Here is a 24,636-nt window from a genome sequence, read left to right as displayed (position 1 = left end):
CATGGCAAGGACATGTAGGGGGAGGGGGGGGGACGATGCCAAAGATGCCAAACTCTCTCTTTGATGACATTACGGTATAAAGTTACAAATAACAACACCAACTACAAAGTACTTCTGCTTAAAAACTTGAAATCGAACCGCCCTTCCGCCACTGTAACGCATTGTAACGTTTTTCAAGACCTCCCCTCCCCCCAGATTGCATTACGTAACACTAGAACGCCCCCTTAGCAACAAGTGGTATTTGTTCTCACTTTTAAAAAACGCTATTTTTGTTTTCACCCACCAGAATGGGTGTTATTGGGTAAAAACCGGGTTTTTACAAAACGTAGTGCAAACTTCGTAAATGAGAAACAGAACGCGTTTATTTCATCAATTCCAATCAGTGCCTTAACCTCTAAATGTACGGAACTTGACTGGTTTCTAGACAGCGGCGCGTCTGAACATATGTGTTTAAAAAAACACAGTTTTCTAAACTACAAAAATCTATCAGTACCGAAGGATGTTATTATTGGGGACGGGACAGTCATAAAAGCAGTGGGTTATGGGGACATTCAGCTACAAGCAAGCGATGGAAGCAGAAAATGGATTCCTACCAAAATACATGGAGTTCTGTATGTAGGTACCAGAACTGAAAGTGAATCTTTTCTCGATGAGTGCAGCTTTAGACAAGGGTTATACAATGGTGTCTTCAGCAAACAAGTGTGAATTTATGAAAAATGGCAGTATCCATGCTGTAGCCAAGCGGCAGGGCAAAGATGTACATCATGATGTTCAAACAAGAAACTGCGGTTGCTTTGGTTGGGAAAAGCAACTCGTCATTGCAAGATTGGCATGCAAAACTTGGCCACCAAAATATCAGCTATGTAAAGACTATCCTCGATAAGAATAACATACAATTTGAAAAGGGTGAAGAAGAAACCTGCATTGCCTGCCTGAGAGGAAAACAGCATAAACTGCCATTCCCAACAAGTGAGCACAGAGCAGCTGAACCTGGTGAGATAATCCACATGGACATTGGCGGACCTGTGGAGGAAATTTCACTCGGAGGAGCTAAATTTTTCCTGTTGTTGAAAGATGACTATACGAAATACAGGAAAGTATATTTTATGAAGCATAAATCAGAGAGTATAACCTGCCTTAAGCAATTTATTAAACAAACTGAAGTAAACCCCGGCCACAAAATAAAATACATAAGAAGTGACAATGCCAAACAATTTATTGGAAAAGAGATGCAAAATTTATTAAATGATCACGGTATTCAACATCAGAGAAGTGTAGCATATACACCACAGCAAAATGGCTGCATAGAGAGAGAGAGATGAGGACCGTGGTCGAATCTGCTAGAACATTGCTATTAGAAAGCGGCTTAAAGAACAGTTTGTGGGCCGAAGCTTTAAATACTGCAGTCTTCATAATAAATAGAACTGGTCCAAGTCGTGTAGAGAAAAGAACACCATTTGAACTGGTTTGGACAAGAATATGACATAAATAACCTAAGGCATTTCGGAGCTGAAGTTTCAGTGCATGTTCCTGATCAGAGGAGATTGAAATTTGAAAGCAAAGCTGAATTAGGATATTTAGTGGGATATGGAGAGAACATCAAAGGATATAGAGTTTACTTACCTGATAAAAATGAGGTAGATATAAAAAGAGACTTGATTTTCTTGAAAGGAGTACCTGAAAAACAATATACAGATAATATAGAAATACTTACCGGATTTGACATACAAGAACATCATGAAGAAAACTATGAAGAGAGAGAACCTGAATTAAATGACACTTTTGCAAGTGCTACTGATCAAGAGTCACTACATGATGAATCACAAATGGAAATGTCAGATCAATTGACAGATATACTGGAAGAAAATGTATCCGAAGGAAGTACACAAGCACAAGATACAGTAGTGACAGGTGAGAGACCTAAAAGGACAACACAAAGACCGAAAAGGCTGGAAGATTACTACATGAACAGAGACTCGGATGAAACAGACTTCAGTTTTGCTAACTACTGATGCGACGACCCAATTACTTACGAGGAGGCAATGGAAAGACCTGACAAATGCATGTGGAAAGAAGCTATTGAAAAAGAATTGAAGACCTTAGAAGACAATAACACCTGGGAAGTAGTAAAGGAAGTTCCAGTTGGAGAGAATCTCGTGAGCAGCAAATGGGTGTTCAAAGTAAAAGAAATAGAAGGAAAAACTATCTACAAAGCCCGCCTAGTAGCACGAGGCTTTGTACAGAAAAATTGCGACGACGAAACCTATGCACCAGTTGCAAAACTAACCACTTTCAGGACATTGATGGCTGTGGCAAACCAGAACCAGGCTGAGGTAAATCAGTTTACCAGATGGATGTTACCGGAGCCTTTCTCCATGGAGATATCAACGAGACAGTCTACATGAAGTTACCCAATAATACAATCTGTAAGTTACAAAAATCTATTTATGGTTTAAAAAGTCACCTAAGTATTGGAATTCAAAATTTAATAATTTTATGTTAACTGAAAAATTTGAAAGGTCTCAAAATGATCAATGTTTGTATTTCAAAAGAGTTAAAAATTACTATATCTATGTTTTACTTTTTGTAGATGATTTGCTCTATTTTGGTCAAAATGAAAAATTAGTAAATGGTCTCAAAGATGCGTTAAATTGTAATTTTCAAATGAAAACTTAGGACTTGCAAGTTACTATCTGGGAATAAATATTAATCAAGACCTAAAAAACAATGTTACTAAAATTAATCAGAAAAAGTATTTAGAAAAGTTACTTGATAAATATCAAATGTCAAATTGCAAAGCAGTAGATACACCAATGGAACAAAATTATAATTTTGAATTATTACAAAGAGATAAGTCTGAAAATTTAGATATTGAAAAAACCTGTAGAAGTCTAATAGGTAGTTTACTTTATGCTACATGTACTAGACCTGACTTGTCAGTTGCAGTAGGATTCTTAAGCAGATATGTACATTGTGCTAGTATGGCATTATTTAAGTGTTTGAAACGAATACTAAGATATATTAAAGGTTCCATTGATTTGTCATCTATACTATATAAATTAACATATAAGATGAATGATGATGTGAAATTGCAAGGTTACAGTGACGCAGACTGGGCTGGAGATATTCAAGATCGAAAATCGACATCTGGTCAGATTTTCTATATTTTTAACTGTCCAATTTCTTGGGGTACTAAAAAACAGTCTTGTGTGACACTGTCATCTTGCGAAGCTGAATATGTAGCACTTAGTTTAACTGTTATGGAAGGATGTTTCTAACAAAAACTTTTAAATGATTTTGGCTATTCAAATATAATATTATTGGAAGTCTTGGAAGACAACCAAAGTGTACTAAAAATTGTTTCTAATAATGACAGCAATAAAAGACTAAAACACATAGACATAAAATATAAATATTTATTAGATCAGGTGTCTCATAGTAATGTATCTCTTAAATATATAAGTTCTAACAATAATGTTGCAGACTTGTTTACAAAACCATTAGGTAAACAGTTATTTGTTAAATTCAGAAACTTAATTTTGTATTAAATTTGAAATTAGAAGTCTAGTACTTAAATAATATGGGGAACTATTATTGTATAATCTTAAAGCTAAAATAAAACTACAAAGTTGAGTTTGTATAAACATTTAATAAAAGTCCTAAATTGTAAAAATGTAGTACAGTACAATAAACAGTATGTAAAGTCATAAAATTTAATTGTTGAGGGGGTGTTTTGATAATAGCAACATTTAATATTTTATGTTGGCAGCGATGACCTTATGGCCCTCCTTCCGTAAAAAATATTTGTCTCCGTTGTGTGTCTTACGGTGCAAATAAATCTATTTTCTAAAAGTACAAGCCTCTTCTTCATAATAAACCACCAAAAACTATGTTACAAGCAACTTAGCATAAAGTTATAGTGTGTATAATAGAAAGGGACCTCCCCATACCACTTTTCGCCTCGCAAACCATCAAAGAGTGCGTTCGTTTAGCCAGTGAGAGCAAAAATCTTCCGCGGCCAAACCTTAGCGAGCGTCGAAATAAAATTGGTAAGTGTNTTAATCAGAAAAAGTATTTAGAAAAGTTACTTGATAAATATCAAATGTCAAATTGCAAAGCAGTAGATACACCAATGGAACAAAATTATAATTTTGAATATTACAAAGAGATAAGTCTGAAAATTTAGATATTGAAAAAACCTGTAGAAGTCTAATAGGTAGTTTACTTTATGCTACATGTACTAGACCTGACTTGTCAGTTGCAGTAGGATTCTTAAGCAGATATGTACATTGTGCTAGTATGGCATTATTTAAGTGTTTGAAACGAATACTAAGATATCGCACGTTCATAATCAAACCGTCACTATACGAAATTTGGAGAAATTGAGTTAACAACGCCATCTATCAGCGCTCCGCGAAAAGTGCATGCTGTAAAAATCCCACGCTTAAAGCTCAAATAGTTCGGCAGATATCACTAGTGTCGTTATGGAGTTTAATGGGAAAACCGGCAATTGTTGTGAGTAACACTGACACGTTTTTAGTAGTGACGGGATCTGGACGGGCACGCCGTGATAGCNCATAAAATATAAATATTTATTAGATCAGGTGTCTCATAGTAATGTATCTCTTAAATATATAAGTTCTAACAATAATGTTGCAGACTTGTTTACAAAACTTGATTAACTAACAAGGTTTTTTTTTATAACAAAACCTGAAACACACCTATGTTTCAGGTTTTGTTATAAAAAAAAACCTAAATTTTACAATTATTATAGGTACTTATCCCACATCATATTTTACCATGAAGAAGAAAGCGAAATGCTGTGCAGTGTATATGGACATGTATAATATCATAAGAACTCTGTACACATCGTGGCATATACCCAGAAAGCGATTTTTAGTGTGTAACTTGTAGACTCCAGTCCACACCTTCATTTTGAGCCTCAATTCATCCATTTTCTCGGTCCTAAAAGACACAACCATTTTGTTAGAATACGATCGCAGAATTGTGATCGTTACCTTATTAACCTTAAAATTTTTGAGTAGGTAATTAGCTAATTACTGAGCCCATAAATTATTCACCACGACCGCAGCGCATATTACAAAGAAAACGTTTAGGTCACTGTATAATTATTGAATTAAGTTAACATTGTATGCGCAATTGTCTTCATCATCAGGTCATATATTTATATATATGTTACAGGAAATGTATGAAATCCGTCATTGTATACAATTCCTAGGAATTGTGTATAAGTCCTAAAATCACCCGGAAATGTGTGATGTAAATTATATTAGACACATTTCCTAAACAGCAATCGGAAATGTAATTAAGATATTTTTTTTACACAAAATTATTTTTATTACGCCACTTTTTGTTCTCCGAAACTTAAATGGCGCTCCGGCGCCGCAGCAGCTGTGTATGTGTAAGGTCGCAAGTTTAACGTAACCTAACCGAGACTTTGTTATCCAGCTACAGGAGTACTAAAACCTTCATGTCAATAATAGTTTAATAAAAGAGATGTTAAAATTAGGGATTTCCAATACTTCAGCGTAATATGCGTGATGCCGAAAGAAAGGTATGCCAATAAATTTTAGGCAAATATTTTTTTCGACCAAAGTATAATAGTGCGAAAACAACTGTCAGGATAAACAATAATAATTGTGAGTTAAAAGTATCTATCGGCCAATGTGGTTTGGCTAAATGAAATTTTAGGCGGACACCCGACCACGCGACCGCGCTTGTGCCGCTTAGTTTTATACATTTCCTAATACAATATTGGAATTCTATAAAATTCCTAGGAAAAGTATACCTACATTTCCTAGGATATGTGCGTATTAAAAAATCTCTGAAGCAATATTTTATACATTTCCTAACTAGCTTCGGAATTGTATACATTTCCTAGGAATAGTATACAATTCCTAGAATTCATACATTTCCTGTAACATATACAGGGTGTTTGGCGCATCGTGTGCCAAAATGATTTGGCGGATAGAATGGGTCATTTCCTATATTTTCAGCCCCCATAACACGTTCCATGTCAGGCGGCTACTTTTATATTAAGTTTTTTAGTGACTTCACCAAAATACCCAAATCGCATCATTTAATTTCGATTTAAAAAAAACTACTAAGCGTAGCCTCAAAGTAAATATTTTGTTTTGACGTGCATTGACATAGGGTTGCATCAAATCTTAATTTACTGGCAAATATCATCTAGTTTTTTTTTAATTCACAAAGCTGAATTAGCAGGTAAAAAATATTTATCTTATGCAATGTAAAAAACCTATTCTCTATCGTTTTTCAATATGGATTCCTTGAAATTAAAGACGAAAATAAATATTTTGATCGTTTATTAATTATTACAAATTTTGTTCAAAATGTCCGCCTCGGCAACATATACACTAAGTAACGACATCTTCTTCTAATTTAGACTGGTCCTATACAGTGGCCTGCACGTTCCCCAGACCTAACTCCGTTAGATTTTTACGTCTGGGGACGAGGTAATGAACTGGTGTACGTAACGGAAGTTCAAACATTAGAAGAACTACAACAACGAATAGAAAACGCCTTTATAGTAATAAAAAGAGAAATGAGGCTGCATACGACAACAGTCGAAGATGTCATGAGTGTATACGTTGTCGAGGCGGAGGTGAGATGAGCCAATATTGTGGGTAATAGAGTTAATAAAAATAGAGAAAAGTAAAGGTGAAAGTATGCCACCCTGCGGGACACCGGTCAGAAGGTCACGCCAGTGGGAAACAGTTTTATCAATGCGTACCGCCTGTTGGCGCCCGCAGAGGTAAGAGGCGAACCAATCCATAACAACCGGTGACAAATTGTAACGGGATAGCATCGATAGGAGGACTTCATGATCAACTGTGTTGAAGGCGTTGGAAAAATCGATAAGATTCATTGTTCTTTTTATTTCTTTCATTGGACATACTTATGACGTGAACATTACAGACGTAGCAAGACTGACATTTTTTTACCTCTTTGTTTTAAATATAGCGACTGCCAGTATTATAACAGCAGCGACTGCAACACAGCCAGTCACCGTACATCTCATAAAAAAAACGTTAGCTAGTACCTACGTTGTTTTTTTTTACATTCCAATTCGTCCTTCGATTGTAATGTAGCAACAATGTAGGATAGTTAAGATTTTTCAAATGATTGAGGAGTCTGTTATGAACATCTAGAACTTCATTATTTATGTTGTTTTTATTGTTCTCTATTGGGGTCACTCGCATATGGCAAAGACAGTAGCGCCATCTGGTGAGCATGAGCGGTAGTAGGATTATCGTATTTGAACTGTGGCGCCGCCACCGTAAAGCACGTATCTACTTAGCAAAGAACTAAAAAACAAAAACACTAAAATGAAATAAAAATAACTTAAAATAAGAATATAAAATGGTTTGATTTATTAAACTAAAGTCAGCAGCGTATAAATTACATTTAGCGACATCTATGAACGCTAAGGTAAACCCGTTGGTGTCGCTGAACAGTGTTGGTGCAGTAAAATCTCAATAGATGGCGTTTGTTATATTGTTGTGACATTGATAAAATTAAATAAATAATTTATTAAATTGCATAAACATAGTGTTTCAAAGATTGGAATTACGGGATAAGATCAGTTTTAAGATCGAATTTTATTAGAAGTTAACACTTGGTTATTGAATTCTATAGGAACCATGCCAGTACTTACCAAGAATAATATGTTCATTTTCTTCTGATGTTAAAGGGTAAATTATAATCTTGGTTATGAAATACATAGAAAAAAGCGTTAAAAATATACCAATGTTTGAAAAATTCGAATTAATCCATATTCAAGGTATTGTTATTAGAACTACACTGACAATTCGACCGCTTTTGTCAAGTCAGGTTGGCCGAGTGGTCTAAGGCGCCAGATTTAAGCTCTGGTTCCCGAGAGGGAGCGTGGGTTCGAACCCCACACCTGACAAACGATTATTTTTTTATTTATTGTATGCGTTTTTACTTTTATAGCCGATTGCTGATAAATAATAATGTTTTTATAGTTATAAATACGCATTGGTTAAGAGAAAGAAAACTTGTTTTTAATTTTTTTGCACCATCAAATATAAATTTAGCAGGAATTATAAATTAAAAGATGTTGGTGATATTAAAAAAAAATGTTGTAACTGGGAAGAAAGTCAAGTATTAACCCTTTATTCATAAATGACAGATATACGGGTATATATAAAATAATATAATTTTAATAGCTAACTATGTATGGTAAAATGTAATACATTGCAGCTTCGCAATCGCTACATTGCAATCGTAGTAAGTACATTCGACAGTTTTATTTTCTTCTTTTCGTTGCAAAATAACACCTAGTATTTATCTACTTATGTTACTACAGTATTCACCGATTACCGTAGCAATTGTTATAAATGGGCCAAGCACATTGGATCTACCTACTTGAAATAAATTTTCACTTAAACTCATCCTTCATAAAATAAAAATAGTTACACGACATGTACTAAGCATAAATAAGAATTTCTTACCAAATATTATGGCATTATGCTGTGAGTTTGTACGTAACCCTCATCAGCCCCCATGTTCACCCCAAAGCCATTATCGAGTGATGCTGGCCGAATTTCGACTCTATAGCATTATTTATAGAGCCATTGTCTGCATCCTTCGAGGGCTGTCGTCATCCCAGTTACAATACTAAAGTAGATTTGACAATACTAAAAATTACACCGAAGTAGAACTGCTCTTACGAGATCTAATCAGAAATGAGGAGATCCTTAAACGAACTAAAGTCGCTGACATAGCCCGACGGATTAGCAAGCTGAAGTGGCAAGGGGCAGGGCACATAGTACGCAGAACTAACGGCCGATGGGGTAGCAAGGTTCTGGAGTGGAGGCCGCGTACCAGTAACGCAGCGTGGGACGTCTACCCACAAGGTGGACCGACGACATCATAGAGGTAGCAGGAAGGCGCTGGACACAGGCTGCTACCAACCGGGCAACATGGAAAGCATTGGGGGGCTGGGGGGGAGGCCTATGTTCAGCAGTGGACAGCAGTCCTATGGCTGAGATGATGATGATAATGAGAACAAATTCACAAATGTGACAGTTGCAATTCCGATATTGCTTCGCTCTGGCGTTTTTCGCAGGTTACTTTCGTTCCGTTTAAAAGATTTTATTTTTTTCTAGACCACAAGAATGTTTAATAAAAAATGTATGACGTGTTTCTGTGACGAGTTCGCACGGTAAAAATAATTCTTGGGCAGGGTTTCCCCGCGTGGTCTGCGCGTGAACATTTTCAATGCTTTTATTAGGTATTCCGTTTGTCACTACTTAGTTCGATTTAATCTAGCTTTTTTTAGGGTTCGGCAGTTCGGCACCTCAAAAAGAAACAAAAAACCTACATTAAAAAGTAGAAAAATAATTACTAATAACCTACTTATTTATTAGGACGAATTAAAATTTATGTAGGTATACCATGATTGATACTTCTGGAGTCGGTGCCAAGATTATGAAACATGTAAAGTTTGCCTGCACCGACTCCAAAAGTATCAATCCTGGTATACCTACATAAATTTTAATTCGTCCTAATAAATAAGTATTATTAGTAATTATTTTTCTACTTTTTAATGTAGGTTTTTTGGAGTCGGTTTTATTTTTTTTTATAAAATTTTACTTATTTATTGCTTTTTAGTTAACTAATTATTACCTTGATGTTACCACTGAAGGTAGGCAGTACATTGAGACCATACTCTTCATGTCTAGTGTAAAATAATGTAAACTTAAATGTTCAGTCCATTTTTAACTTTTCGGAAAAGTTCAAAGCTGAATTAAAAAAAAACTAGATGATATTTGCCAGTAAATTTAGATTTGATGCAACCCTATATCAATGCACGTCAAAACAAAATATTTACTTTGAGGCTACGCTTAGTAGTTTTTTTTTAAATCGAAATTAAATGATGCGATTTGGGTATTTTGGTGAAATTACTAAAAAACTTGATATAAAAGTAGCCGCCTGACATGGAACGTGTTATGAGGGCTGAAAATATAGGAAATGACCCATTCTATCCGCCAAATCATTTTGGCACACGATGCGCCAAACACCCTGTATAATATAGATAGTCTCCACTGCAGGAGCACGACTCTCTTATATTTACCAGCGTCTTGAGCTAGTGGTATAACTCGAAAACTAAAAGTATGGAATTGAAAAAAAAAAACATTTTTATTTTATTTTATTGTTGTGCATGTTATTCAGTACAAGAATTACAAAAATTAAACCTAATATTTGCAAAAAAGTTTTCACAAATATTTGTACATAGAATATTGCTTTTCAAGTGTGAGTAAACAGGAACAGAAAATACAAGATGTGTAAATGAATGCATTTTTGCGAGAATGTTATGATAGAGATTCAGTATTATTGTATGTGCCTTATAATTAAAAGAAAGGATTAAAAATCAACATGGTAATGTAAAACATGGATTACATCTTCTATTATATAAAAGAAAGTCGTGTTAGTTACTCCAGTTATAACTCAAGAACGGCTGAACTGATTTAGCTGAAAATTGTCAGGGAGGTAGTTTAGAGCCAGGAGAAGGACATAGGATACTTCTTATCCCGTTATTTATTGCCATTAAGGCGGAACAAAGTTCGCCGGGTCAGCTAGTTATACATAGATCAGGAAAATTAATAGTGCAAATACTAATTAAGAATCTCAATTTCTACATCGTTCTAGTTCTCATCATGGTGTACAATGTGTATGAGAAACGTAAAATCTGGAACAAAACAATATTATTAGCAATTGTTATTGAAGTTAGAACATGACCACTTAGCAGATATTATTTCTTTAATATAAAATCAGTAACTATTCCAGTATAACAGGCAAGACAGGCGAAATTTTGGAGAAATAGGTACGTCTTTCGTATAACATTTAGACAGCAATGACATTGATTATACTAAAAAAAGATTTTTACGAAGCATGGTGTTGATGTTGGTAACACTGGTTAGGTACTCTACTGCTGGCCTTATCAAGAAGTCTGTTCAAATGTATTATCATCACCATCAGCTCATTTAGTTTTGCTACAAAAGCACAACCTTTTTTTTTGACAGAGGTAAATAGAAAAGGTTTACAATCCGTCTGTCTAGGTTGAGGTGGTAATAAATTCGTAAAATAAAAAAAAATCAAACTACTCATACCGATGCGAATGTAGTAAGCGAGATGGGTACAATGGTCACACGAGGCTCGATCGGACGCGCCCAGCGAGGCATTGCTATCAGCATCATACGCCGGAACCGCGGCGACACTACTGTCCAATCACTGAAGTACATTGACGTGCACACCTGATCGCTCTAAAATCAGAAATAACATAAAACAACCATTAATATTAATACATTTCTTTAACCTTAACAAAAAATTTTTACGTAATTTCTAAGTAGGTACTAACATCACCATCACCAAGTCATTTAGTCTCTAACTAAGGCAAGAGCACGAAGCGACCGTTACTTTACAGCAAATGGAGGATTTTGCCTACACTCCCCAGGCGGGTTGGGGAGAATTTAGCCCAAATAATAAGAAACAGACAAAAAAAATGTGAAAAATAATAAATGAAACAGCAGCCAGTATTGGACGTCTTTTGGTTTTGGAAATTAGGTATCCCATCAAAAACAATACTTGTCAAAAAAAACAAGTCTCGCAACTCAGTTGTTCTACGGTAAAAAGTTGTGAGATCCATGTAATACCAAGTCCAGGCCAGGAAATCTTTAACGTTTTACATACATATATTGACTTGGCCATCGCACTAAATAATTTAATTTACACGTGTTTTCATGCGATGGCCAAGTCAATATATTTATGTAAAACGTTAAAGATTTCCTGGCCTGGACTTGGCGGGGGCACGGCAGTGCCCCCACCAAGATATTGAAAAATTAAAGACACGAAAACTAAAAGCTATTCCACTGTCAAACAAAAATTAAATATTCATAGGAATAATACTTAGTTATTGATAGGTACCTAACTTCAAGTAGATGCTCATACCTCGCTTTTCACCAAGTCTCCGCAGTAACAGTACATAAAATTTCCTAATAGAAGAAGGACAAATATGGTAACCATGAATAACATATCCAATGAGAAGATGTCTCTCTGAAACCAAAACAAAAGTAGGATTTAAACAGATCAAATTTTAAAATATGTTTCAATCTAAACTAAAGTAACAATTTTCTTACATAACTTTTCAATTCCTATCATTGGAGGTCCGAAAATATTTCTCATAACCATAATGATCATTCTTCATAAAATTTAAAAAACTACATATTTAAAAACATAATAATCATTGAAATTCATGTGGGATCTTGTGAACGAAATATGAACACTTGATTTTGGAAAATATCGTCTTTTATTTGAAAACCACACGCTCGTCTTTGCAGCAAAAATCAGAGTTTCGCCATCTTAAATTATTTGAATTTATATCCATTCGTTCCATTCTTACATTGATTCAAACCTTTCACTCACTCATCAACGTTCCGTTTCCCACATACGGCCATCCTGCTCGCTGACTGTCCTCAGTCATACCAGTGGGTCTAGACAAAGTGCAAATTATAATCGCAAACCAGTCGCAAAGTGGTCGAAAAGCCCATTTCTTGTATGGAGTTTTGACGGATTCGATTTTCGATTCGATCAAAAAGTGCGTTTTGTCTAGGGGGGCAGATCATTCATCATCGTCATTCACACCTAAAACAATTGCAGAATGCTTATCCCAACTAATATTATAAATGCGAAAGTAACTCTGTCTGTCTGTCTGTCTGTCTGTCTGTCTGTCTGTCTGTCTGTCTGTCTGTCTGTCTGTCTGTTACGCTTTCCCGCTTAAACCTCGCAACCGATTTTGATGAAATTTGGCATAGAGATAGTTTGAGTCCCGGGAAAGAACATAGGATAGTTTTTATCCCGGTTTTTGAAACAGGGACGCGCGCGATAAAGTTTTTCTGTGACAGACAAAATTCCACGCGGGCGAAGCCGCGGGCGGAAAGCTAGTGAAGCTATAATGCAATTATACAATCTTACACTTATTGTACTAAACTTTACTTTCAAGTGCTACTACTGCGCACTGTTACATTATACTTTGATTAACTAAAATTAGTAAGTTCATACAATAACTTTGGTAAATTACCACCTTTCAAATCGAAAACGACTTTAATTCAGTATACAATACCAAACAATAACATTTTATCAAATGTAGAAATGTTACAAGATAAGTATCACTTGACACATCATTATGCAATTTTATTAAATTATACAAATATAGATATTTTACTCTTACCACTACTGTTGTTATGGAGAAATATATAAATAACGCTTTAGTTTAACATAAAATAATTTTAAGTCTTGTTTAAGTTAAGTCAAAAAGATACCTGCGAATATGAAAAAAAAGAATCAATCAAGGTTCCGGTCACGGTTTCATAAAGTCTGCTGAACTAAAAGTGTTGTGGGGACCCTCCACCATGCTATGCAACTTTGAGACATCATAACGATCCCTTCCCTTGATACTTACCACCTTGTAAGGTCCTAAAAACTTGGACTTTAATTTAGAATGCGTACCAAACTGGGTTCTCTTAATAGCAACTAGGTCTCCAACCTGATACTTCTTGCTCTGCTTCTTCTTTCTATTGTAGCTTCGCATATTTTCTTCCTGAATTTTTAAAATTTGTATCTTCGCGGCATCTATTAAGTCTTCTCTTTGCTTGATAAATTCTTCATGATTTTCTTTTTCCAACAAATCTATTATCTGTGTATCTTCTTTCATCTTCATTTTCATGCCAATCATCAGTTCAAATGGGGTGGTGGAAATACTTCTCTGGTAAGTACAGTTCAATGCTCTTTGCAACTTACTAACATGCTTGTACCTATGTCCTGGCTCTTCAATGCACAGTTTGGTAAGTACAGACACAATTACTCGATGTACCCTCTCTACTTGCCCATTTCCTCGTGGAACTCCTGTTGTGATGGTCACATGTTGAATGTTCTCTGCGTCACAGTAATCATTGAAGTCATTGCTCGTAAAGGCGGTACCTCTGTCGCTTATAATTCTCGAGGGGTTGCCAAAACATTGCTGGTGAATCTTGAGCTTGTCTAAAGTTTCTTTTGCTATCGTACTTTTTACAGGATAGATCCATACAAACTTCGTGAAAGCGTCGATGACTGTCAAAATGTAGTTGTACTGCTTTTTTGTTTCAGTGAGCGGTCCTATGTGATCTATGTGCAATGCAGACAATGGTATACCTTCTTTGTGGATAGGATTAAGGAAACCTTCTTGTTTTCCTTCCTTCTTCGTAGCTAAAATGTATGGTATGCAAGTTAAAATAAAGTCTTCTATCTTTTTTGTCAAGTCTTGTTTATGTAGCAGTCTTTGCTTATGTAATCAATCATCTTTCTTTTGCCAAAATACTATGTGCTTTGCTGATAATTTCAGTTTCCATATCTTTTGGTATAACTAGCAGCTTTTGTTGAGTTTTATAGAGTAAGTCATTCTCTATATAATAGTCTAAGTATGGTTCCTTCTTCGATACTTCAATGATGGCCTTCAGCCCTTCATCATTTTCTTGTGCTCTCTTGATTCGCTCGTGTAGTTGTCTAGTTATCATTCCTGTGAAGTACTGCACTCTGCTCAATGCGCCCTCATGCCTCATTTTAGTTCCAGGTCGGTGTTCCACTGTGTAATCGTACTCTTGTAGCAGCAGTACCCAGCGCGCGACTCTAGTGACCAGATCTTTCTTCTTTAGGGTCATCTCGAAAGCAGCACAGTCGGTGACAATCTTGAAGGGAATCCCAAGCAAGTATTTGCGGAACTTCTTCACTACTTGACCAACTGCCAATGCTTCCAACTCGTAACTGGTGTACTTCTCACTGTCAGTAGTCTTGCAGCTGGAATAATAAACTGGATGCATCTTTCCGTCGTTTGGGCATAGTTGCATTAGTATGGCTGCATATGCATGCATTGATGCATCTGTATGCATCAATGCATGCACCACATCCTTTTTTTTGTTCTTTACCAAAACAAGCGGGCTAGCATATTCTGAAAAACTAGGTATTATTATCCCATCGTTGAGCCACTCACCTATTTGGTTGTCTACTTCCTTGGTCTCCATCACAGATAATCGTCTCGGTCGCTGAGCAACTGGAATATCGTCCTTAAGTATGATCTTCATCTCGATGGGTGCCTCCTTGGATTGCACTGGGACATAACTGTTTACCAAATCATCAACTTCCTGTCTGACCTGTGGGTTAGAAGCATAGCATGGGGATTCGTAGCCTACAACACACGATATTTGCCCTAACCAATCGTCAGTGTTACTTTCAGCTTTGGAAAAAACCTTGATTGACCTCTTACTCATAACCACGTCTCGCAAGAACTCACCCTAAAATTACATCGTAGGGTATTACGTCATCGGGAATAATGTGAAATATGCATTGAAATTTATGATTGTCTACCTCAATTGGTGCAGTGAATTTGCCAAAAGAACTTACTTGTTTCTTTCCGAGCCCAGTAACCATTACATTTTCTTGGGTAAACTTCGTAATTCCTAAAGTGAACAATGCTTTACATGTTATTAAATTTACATCACTACCTCTATCAAGCAAACGTTTAAAAGTTAAACCTTGAATAATTCATTAGAGTCTTTAAATTGTTGTTTACATCGACACAATTTTGGGTGCTCGTTGCTATTGCACTGCGCAGCAATATATCCTTACGAATTATAACGGAAACACTTGAGTCCTTTTGAACGATGAGGACACGCACTCGATGTATGATCCCACTCGCCACAGTTGAAACAGCGTACACTCGACCCTCTTCTTGGTGTTGCGTTCATATCTCGCTCTTCTTGACGTCTATTGGCCGCGTAGTTGTTTCGAGACTTCTCCTTGAAGGCTTCGTACAGCTGTAGCTTCTCTTTCAGCTCTGAGTACGTCTTGACTCCGTATAGCATGATTTTGTTCGACTCTGAATCTACTATAACTTGGATTATGTACTGGATTGCAACATAATCGGCCAGCTTGCCTTTTTTCCCAATAGCTTTCATGTCAAGCATATAATCGTAGCACTTTTCATCCTTCCTCTTCTTTCTACTCGCCATTAATTTGTGGATCTCTTTAGTGTTCGTGGTGTCTGGAAACTCTCTGGTTAGGGCCGTTTTCAGGTCATCGTAGGTTTTGAAGGGTTTTTCTGATCGTAGCCACGTTGCCGCCGTGCCAGTGAGCGACCTTCTAGCAATCAGAAGCTGCTGTGTTGACGTCAATCCGAATATTTCAGTATTGTCTTCAATCTCCTGCGCCCATCTTGAGACGGAGTAGGTTTTGTCGGTGCCACAGAATTTCGGTATGGCTTCTTCCACGAACATTAGGTTTACTGCACCTGAATTCATTTTGCTTGGCGTCGTCGTCTGCTTACTAATCGTCGTCTGGTGATCGTCGTAATCGTCGTAACCGTCGTGCGCGTGGTCGTCCTCGTGGTCGGTTTCACTGCTCCGACTTGAAACAGGTTCCTCCTTGCATTCGTCGTCGTCGTCGTCATCGTTTTTAATCGTAAGGAAGTCGCCGGATACCCGTCGCAGCAGAAAATCGAGCGTCCTGGTCGCCACAATGAAAATTTCGCGGTGACTCGCACCACGTGCCGGCCGCCGTCGTCGTGCACAAGTTGTTCACGTACTTTTCGTTCACGCTCAAGGAATACCGTCGCCAATATTCTTGAGAGATCCCGGACGAGCCCCCAAAAATGTTGTGGGATCGTCTTGTGAACGAAATATGAACACTTGATTTTGGAAAATATTATCGTCTTTTATTTGAAAACCACACTACACGCTCGTCTTTGCAGCAAAAATCAGAGTCTCGCCATCTTAAATAAATAAATTTATTTGAATTTAGGTAGGTATATCCATTCGTTCCATTCTTACATTCATTCAAACCTTTCACTCACTCATCAACGTTCCGTTTTCCACATTCATAATATCACTAATCATACACTTCATACACTTAATTTTTACTAATATTTGTATTCATATATTTTTATATACTAATGATCGAAACTCATAATCATTCGAATAAATAATTATAATATTCATAAATGTGATGTATCCTAATATTTCTTTTCATAAATTTTTTATTCATAACTGTATTTATCCATATTACTGAAAATCATGATGTCTATATTCGTATTAAATCGTATTTTAACATTAAATTAATTTGAAATGGTACAAAACAGACAATATTTTGTGCCACAAAACTGACGTGACAGAAACGTGCCTGAGCCTCGTTACGCAAGGGCGGAAGGGCTGCACATCCCGCAGCGTCGGAGACGAGGAGATACCAATGCATGCTGCATGCTTGCTTTCATGCTGCATGCTCTGCATGCTTATCTACTTTATTAAATTATATAGGGGAGAGTTCGGTATATTGTACCGCCGGGTAAATTGTACCACCCTCATATTTATTGAATGTCTGTAATTGCAACACTCAGCGATACACAACTAAATTCATTGAATATTGGCCATATGGTTTTTGCCGTGACAATTAACACTTGTGTTTTATTATGAAAAGTTTTTTATAGTGTTTTCAAGTAACTTTTGCGAATGCATATTTAATTTGTAATTTTGTTAAATTTAATCACACAGTGTTTCTAATTTATTAATTAAAAGCGTAAATTAGTGTGGATTACGATTATTTGAAACATTTTTCGGTATAAATAAGCTATATTTTTTACCGATTTTTTAAAAGCACTATCACCTAGTCGGTTAAATTGTACACATCAATTTGTTTGGAATTTTACCAAAGGATTTAAAAAAAAAAATAGTAAATCATATTTTAAATGAACACTTTTCTTCATGTGAAGTTTTGACCCAGAGCCGTGAAATTAAAAAAAAAGTGAAGTCTTTGTTTGTTGGTAAAAATGTCATGAATAATTCCTAACCTCATTTTGTTGTTAACGTTATTCTTAAACAAAGTTCAACAATTTCATTATTTATGTAGGTAGTTCATGATATCAGATTATGTTGTGTAATATTATTATCTTACATTGAAATGATCTTTACAAAAATACATCCTTGATTTTGTTATGGGCATCATATTTTCTTGCGAGTGTCAGCCACTTTTTACGTATCTGCTGATTGTTTGGTACGTATAATTATAATAAATAAATAATAAATAAATAATTTGTAATAAAAATAACTTTACAATTTCCGTACTAAAACAGCTGTGTTTTGCAAGGCGTGACGTCACTCAAGACGCCATGACGGTCGTGAGCGTTTTTGAGGGCTTTATGTCAAATATTATTTAAAATGCAAAATAATCCTTGGAGATGAGATTTTTTTCCAAAATAAGAGCGCATTTGTATAAAATAGGCATCAAGGTATATTATTAACTAATTATTGAAATTTAGGCGAAAAGCCTATTGTAATAGATACTTACGCTTCAAATAACAGGCAGATGAACATCTGAAAGAGTTTTATTAATTTTCTTGTTTTTTTTTAATTAATTGTACTTACGGTGCTCATTACAAAGACACACATACTGATGCCGGTTGTCACGCTACATATATGAAATGCTATACCCCAGTTAAAACCGTCACTCACGCTATCAATCATCCTGAAACCAGTCACTTAAAGATGAAAATGTGTAATAATTATCACATAAAATTACTTACTTTAAATGTATAAAACATATTATTAAAATGCAAATTTTTAAATGGATTTCCTTGTTGCAGATTAGCATGCATAATACATTGGCAGGATTATACTTAATTTATATTTAATTTATATTTTTTGTTAATTACCTATTGACATATTGATAGCGCCGAATATAGTAAACGAATTTCTCGTCTAAACTTCTGTCTAGAACATCTTTATATTGAAAACGACCCTGAGCTCCACCGTTGTCAAACAAATGCTCCAAGTGGTATCTTATAATTCTCAGCTGAGCTGTAGCACGGGCGTAGTAGCACGCTACACTGCAGTCTATACTCATGTGCCCGAATCCAGCCCAGAAGGTGGATCCCACAGTTTCCACAAATGTAGCGATTATGTACCTATTAATATGAATGATTTGGTTAAAAACAGAACAAAAACACGAAGTACTATTTAGTCCGATATAAGAAACTTACTGTGGCCACGGATTAGTAGCAAACGGAAAATACGATGGGGGTATAGCAGTGTCATCCACAACTCTGGTGACAATAATTAAAGCCACCCAAAAAAACAAGCATGCAATCACCGCTAGGTACGTGATTTTTATATACAAACCAATGTGATGTTCATTTTTCTTGATGACATCTTCATCTTCCTTACATGTTGCAGCAAACATAGGATCTAGGAACGGAATTAAATGTTGAATAAAAATATTACAAGCACTTTTCCCACCTCTCGTTCCCACCACTGCAACTCCGGTGTAGCCAGGATCTATAGCTTGATCGCCAATAAAAACTTAACTATCATTGTAATTAAGCTAAAACTTAGTAGGTTAAGGGTAATTACCATTGATAAATAACCGAATGCAATAAGCACCCATAATGATGAAAAATGGACGACCATACTGAAGCAAGTTATTAAAATTTATTTTTAATTACAATTTCTAGTAACTTGAGTAAAAAGTAGCTAATTAGATTTACAGTGGTGAAACACATATCTCAGTTAGGAATACACTTAATTTAAAAGCAATTACAAATAGAATACTTCATACTACAATATCGATACCTCTGGGCTCAAAGGTCGTAAAGGACAAAATACCGAAAATGAGTTATTTATACAGTTTTACTCAGAATTTAATTCTCTATCGATCTGTATATTTAGTTTGTCGAAATTCCCAAAAAAAGTGCCTTTACGACCCATCATATTTGATAAGCTAAACAGAATTTATCGTGAAAATTGGGATGTAAATACCATTTGATTTTTTAGTACAGTTACCATGGTAGTAAAGAACAAGTAAACACAAATTTTTGGGCGTATAATGTACACGTAGTATATCTATTGTCCTATACAACCTTACATTTTCATACCCACGTCTAAATAATTTGTCCTTTACGCCCTTAGATTATCTAAACAAATATTTTAAAAATCTACACAGTGAGAATATTAAAATAACTGTGAAGGTAAATTTTATAGACGTTTCTTATAGTATTTAAGTATGTGCATTTGGAACAAACGAAAGAACCTAAAAAATCATCAAAAATATGTAATAAAACTATTTTAGAGTGTAACGTTTATGTGATTTGTACATATAAAATGATGACATCTACCCACATCGGGTAAAGTAATGTTGCTTTTTATTATTTCTCATATTTGAAGAAACTAGGTATTTGTCAGGTAAAAGATAATTATTAAAAGATGATTCAAGAAAATAAAAACATGCTACAAAATATATATAAATAATTGCTTGTTCCGTGCCAAATAAACATTTTTATTATTATTATTAAATAACGTATTACCTAATTAAGTTGTTAAAATAGTCATCATAAAAATTGAAAAATGAAAAAGCTAGATTTGTTAAAAATATTATGAGTAAAAAAGTCACCTTACTGTAGTACCTTAGGTGTCATTCTTTGTATGCACAAATCACACAAATGCTACACTTTACAATTATTTTTAATGATTTCCTAGTAATTAACCGAGTCAAAAAAGGAGGAGGTTATATGTTCGACTTTATGTATGTTTTTTTTTTTGACTAACGCCCTTGGTCAAAACCACTTTTGAGCTTTGACTGTTACAATTATAATAAATTAGTATAGTTTCTAAAGTTATTTGGATCAGCTTATAGAGTATAACTAGTAGGAAAAATATTTCCACAACATGGGAAAATATATGTTGAGACTTAATCTACTAAAAAGCATGAATGCAGTTTTTTATTAAAAATTATTGGCTTTTAAAAACGGTATTATGTAGGAGTAAAGTAAGTGGATGTACTTTAATGAAATGAAAACCTTCCTACTTTTTTTCTTTCTTTCTTTCTTTCTTACCTAACTTTTCTACTTTTATACCAAGTACAATGACATAATTTTAAACTACTATGAATTAATAATGTTTAATCTATTTAGAATTTAAAATAATTATAGTTTTTCGTTTGTCCTTAATAATTCTATTCTATCTGCATTATCATAAGATCAACTGGTGGACAGACTGCCCTATGGAATTAAGTCCGCTATTTGTAGTTTTTCGAAACAATAAAATGATTAAATAAATAAATAAAGTGAAATTGGTTTCAGTTTTTCCTATAAAGTAGACATATATGAAGTTTTATTTAAAAGCGTCATAATATTTATTTTGTAATTTCGTTTTTATATCGGAAATAGTTTCTTCTAGTTCGAAGATATCAAAACTTCTACTTAAATAGTTTCATAAATTGTGTGCATTAAATTATGAACCTACGGGAAATCATTTTATTTCATTTAAAAGACCATAATTCATTAAAAATATGTGAAGAAATGGCATATGACATATGAAATACCATAAAATATTAAATATTTAAGCTAAATCATCAATTTACCCTTTCATAATACCTTACCTGGGTGTCCCGTTACGACCTATGAAAACCTACAAAACTATGTAAATTGTCATTTATTACCTTAGTTTTGTAGTTTTGTGAAATAAAAATAGACTTACGTCCTGAGTAACTTGCCTAGGACGAATATTTGAGGGGCGTAAAGGTCTTTTTATTGTAATTTTGAGGGCGTAAAGGAAATGTATCTCAGTAAATACAGGTCTAGTCCAGTTTTTCAATACCTCTTCGGAAAATGTTGTGAATTCTAAGCACTTTCTTCATAAGTCATAATTTAATAGCTCAAAAAACAAAAAAGTTATCGTCGAATAAAAAAAATAAAAAAACGTTTTTTGCTTCTCCTGAAAAGTCGTACTTTGTCCTTTACGACCTTTGAGCCCAGAGGTATCGATATCTAAACTATGGAGAACCACTCATCATTTCAGCCATAGGACGTCTACTGCTGAACCCTCTACCCTAGGCTTCTCCCAATGATTTTCGTAATGGCCGGTTGGTATGACTGCATCCAGTGCCTTCCTGGTACCAGAGTAAATGCAAATGAGTAGGTCATCTTCATAGAATCGCACCAAGCGCGGTTTGTGTGTGAGCGCACCAATATGTACGTATGCGGCGCGCACGCACGCATTGACAAAATTCGGCGCAACCACGACTTGTGCCACGACTGGCTCCCCGCTAGCTAATCCCCGCTAAATTTTGTCAGTGTGTGCGTGCGCGCCACATACGTGTTGGCGCGCTCACATACAAACCGCACCCGTGCGTTTCTATGAAGATGACCTACTCATTTGTATTAACTCTGCTGGTATCTTTATGAGGTCGTCGGTCGGTATACCTTGTGGGTGGACGTCCTATGCTGCACTGTCAACCACTACCATTGAAAACCACTCACCTTTAATTAAATCATGTATTTCATCTATGCTCTCAGGGTGCATGTAAATTGTGATGACTTTAACAACCATGTTTAACATTGTTAGACTGAATACGGCCACTTGCCAGTTAATTACGTCCCCACGTGTAACATTCTGCAAAAATAATCTAAATAAAGGATGATGGGCACTTTTCTATGGAATCTGGGCGTAAAACCAACAGAAATGTAATTACTATTATTTGTTAGGACTTAGTATCAGAAATATTTTTTCATATAAATAACTACCAAAAACTCCCGGGTTTGCTTGGAAATTGACATAATGTATAATAGTCATAGGTGTTTTATTGCGCAAACAAAAAATATAATCAATTAATATACCTACATTGATACATTAAGTTATTTATCAATTATTATGTCCAACAGTTAAGGAGTGGGGCCAACAAATTGTATAAAATAAGTCCAAGTTCTACATTCCGTGCGTAGGACCACAACTACTCGTAGGTACCATTTAGAGAAATGAAATGAACACAGTCATGTTTCAATGGGATTTCTACCAGTTAAGCTTTAGTGTTGTCGCATAATCGATCACGGATCGATTATTAATCGATATTGCCAAATAACGATTTATCGATTAATCGATTTTATTTATTACCATCATTACAATCATTTGATTATATTAATTCAATTCCTTATTTTCAGCAATATAATCGATTATTTCAATCGAATAATCGTTTATGATTTATTCGGTATACATACTTACTAAATCGATAGAATCGATAGTAAGATATGATACAATACTCTCAATATGATCGATAAAAGCAATGTAATTGACCTAATACTATTTTTATTACCCTAATGTGATGTGAAATACTATAGAAACTTTGCATATTCAACGACCTCTATCTCCGTATCCCCGCGTATTTCAGGATTGTTGTCATACTATAAAATGAAGTACTAGTATTGAGCTTTAATTTAGTATACTTTTTGTTTCTGTTGGTTTAACGCCCAATATGCCCATCATCCTTTGAGGTATTCCAATAAATTAAAAATATTAGAAATTGTCATCAAGGAAACTCTCATAAAAGTGCTTTCTAAAAGCCTACTTGCAAAAATAAAATGAGTTTTATGAGTTTAAGTATTTTGAACCTGAATCGGAATAATTTCAATCGTTTTACTACGTGAATTGTGTCTAAATCCTTAAGGTTTGTTAATCTATTTGACATGATCCCGTTTTCTAAACCGACTTTTTGAAGTCGAAGTACTTTTAGGTTGCAGTACACAGTAACCTGTATTTTGTAAGAACATTATTTACAAATGTACTGACCACGTTCAGTTGTAACATCAAGGTAAGTTGACTAAAAAGCGATAAATAAAATTATGTAATTACTAAATACATTTATTAGTTTCAGTGTTTGTGATAAATAAACTTCCCAAATCATATTTTCTTACCATGTAGAAGAAAACGCAATGCTGGGCAGTGTATATCGACATGTATAATATCATTAGAACTCTGTACACGTCGTGGCATATACCCAGAAGGCGATTTTTAGTATGTAACTTGTAGATTCCACTCCACACCATCACTTTGAGCCTCAATTCATCCATTTTCTCGGTCCTAGTAATGATAGACACAATAATTTTATTAAAATCGTATTGCAGAAATAACTGACCATTACTTTATGAGAATGAATAAAAATGTTTTTATTTTTTTAGTTAATAGCCAGTGCAATTATTCAGTTCATAATTTATTCACCTCGACAAAGAAAAACGTTAAGTCACCATGTAATTATTTAATTAAGTTAACATTGTATGTGTAGGAAGGCCTGGCTCACTCCGCGCGGTACATCCGATAATTTACCTACAGCGAAGCGCCCCGCGCCGGCGGGTATTATAGAAAATCAGACGAACTTACCTAAGTGACGTTCGATGATTATTAAACGATGTGATTCGCCCGAAGAAATTACATTATATTTACTTGTAGTAGCACGAGTTGGTGCTGCCATCTACACACGTTCAAAGTAAACTAAAACAAAAAACTGCCTGCGGATCCCGCTCCTGCGCTGGCTTCATACACGTTGAGACCAATCGGCCCATCCACATCTATTTTGTGCTCTCTGGGCAAGACACGATTGTGTCAGGGATAGGGAGGGATGTAATTTCTTCGGGCGAATCACATCGTTTAATAATCATCGAACGTCACTTAGGTAAGTTCGTTTGTTTTACTATTAAACTCTGTGATTCGCCCTTCGAAATTACAT

General features: G+C 35.2%; 2 protein-coding genes and 1 non-coding gene across 4 annotated transcripts; 2 read left to right on the top strand and 1 right to left on the bottom strand.

The window, feature by feature from the left end:
* Positions 1-2,042: 2,042 nt before the first annotated feature.
* LOC114350322 (uncharacterized mitochondrial protein AtMg00820-like) lies at positions 2,043-2,405 on the top strand. The gene has a single exon (XM_028301076.1). The coding sequence runs from the start codon at positions 2,043-2,045 to the stop codon at positions 2,403-2,405; it is 363 nt and encodes a 120-aa protein (XP_028156877.1).
* A 5,465-nt stretch (positions 2,406-7,870) lies between these two features.
* TRNAL-UAA (transfer RNA leucine (anticodon UAA)) lies at positions 7,871-7,954 on the top strand. The gene has a single exon. It is a non-coding gene; the product is annotated as a tRNA-Leu (tRNA).
* Positions 7,955-10,207: 2,253 nt separating this feature from the next.
* On the bottom strand, positions 10,208-24,109 carry LOC114350327 (odorant receptor 2a-like). 2 transcript variants are annotated; one of them, XM_028301082.1, is made up of 9 exons: positions 23,828-23,983; positions 22,400-22,532; positions 19,127-19,331; positions 18,800-19,051; positions 18,513-18,612; positions 12,019-12,123; positions 11,181-11,333; positions 10,652-10,759; positions 10,208-10,472 (listed from the first exon to the last, which is right to left on the bottom strand). In XM_028301082.1, the coding sequence occupies exons 1-8, from the start codon at positions 23,981-23,983 to the stop codon at positions 10,706-10,708; spliced, it is 1,158 nt and encodes a 385-aa protein (XP_028156883.1). In that variant the 3' UTR covers positions 10,208-10,472; positions 10,652-10,705. The 2 variants fall into 2 exon arrangements, with proteins under 2 accessions (XP_028156883.1, XP_028156884.1); XM_028301083.1 differs by lacking the exon at positions 10,208-10,472 and having other exon boundaries at positions 10,706-10,759; positions 23,828-24,109.
* Between the last annotated feature and the right edge of the window lie 527 nt (positions 24,110-24,636).

This window comes from Ostrinia furnacalis, unplaced genomic scaffold (assembly GCF_004193835.3).
Source record: "Ostrinia furnacalis isolate ACB-3 unplaced genomic scaffold, ASM419383v2 OfSCF0867, whole genome shotgun sequence".
NCBI lineage: Eukaryota > Metazoa > Arthropoda > Insecta > Lepidoptera > Crambidae > Ostrinia > Ostrinia furnacalis.
The sequence above is the reverse complement of the archived record's forward strand: the minus strand, read 5'-3'. Positions and strand labels throughout refer to the sequence as shown.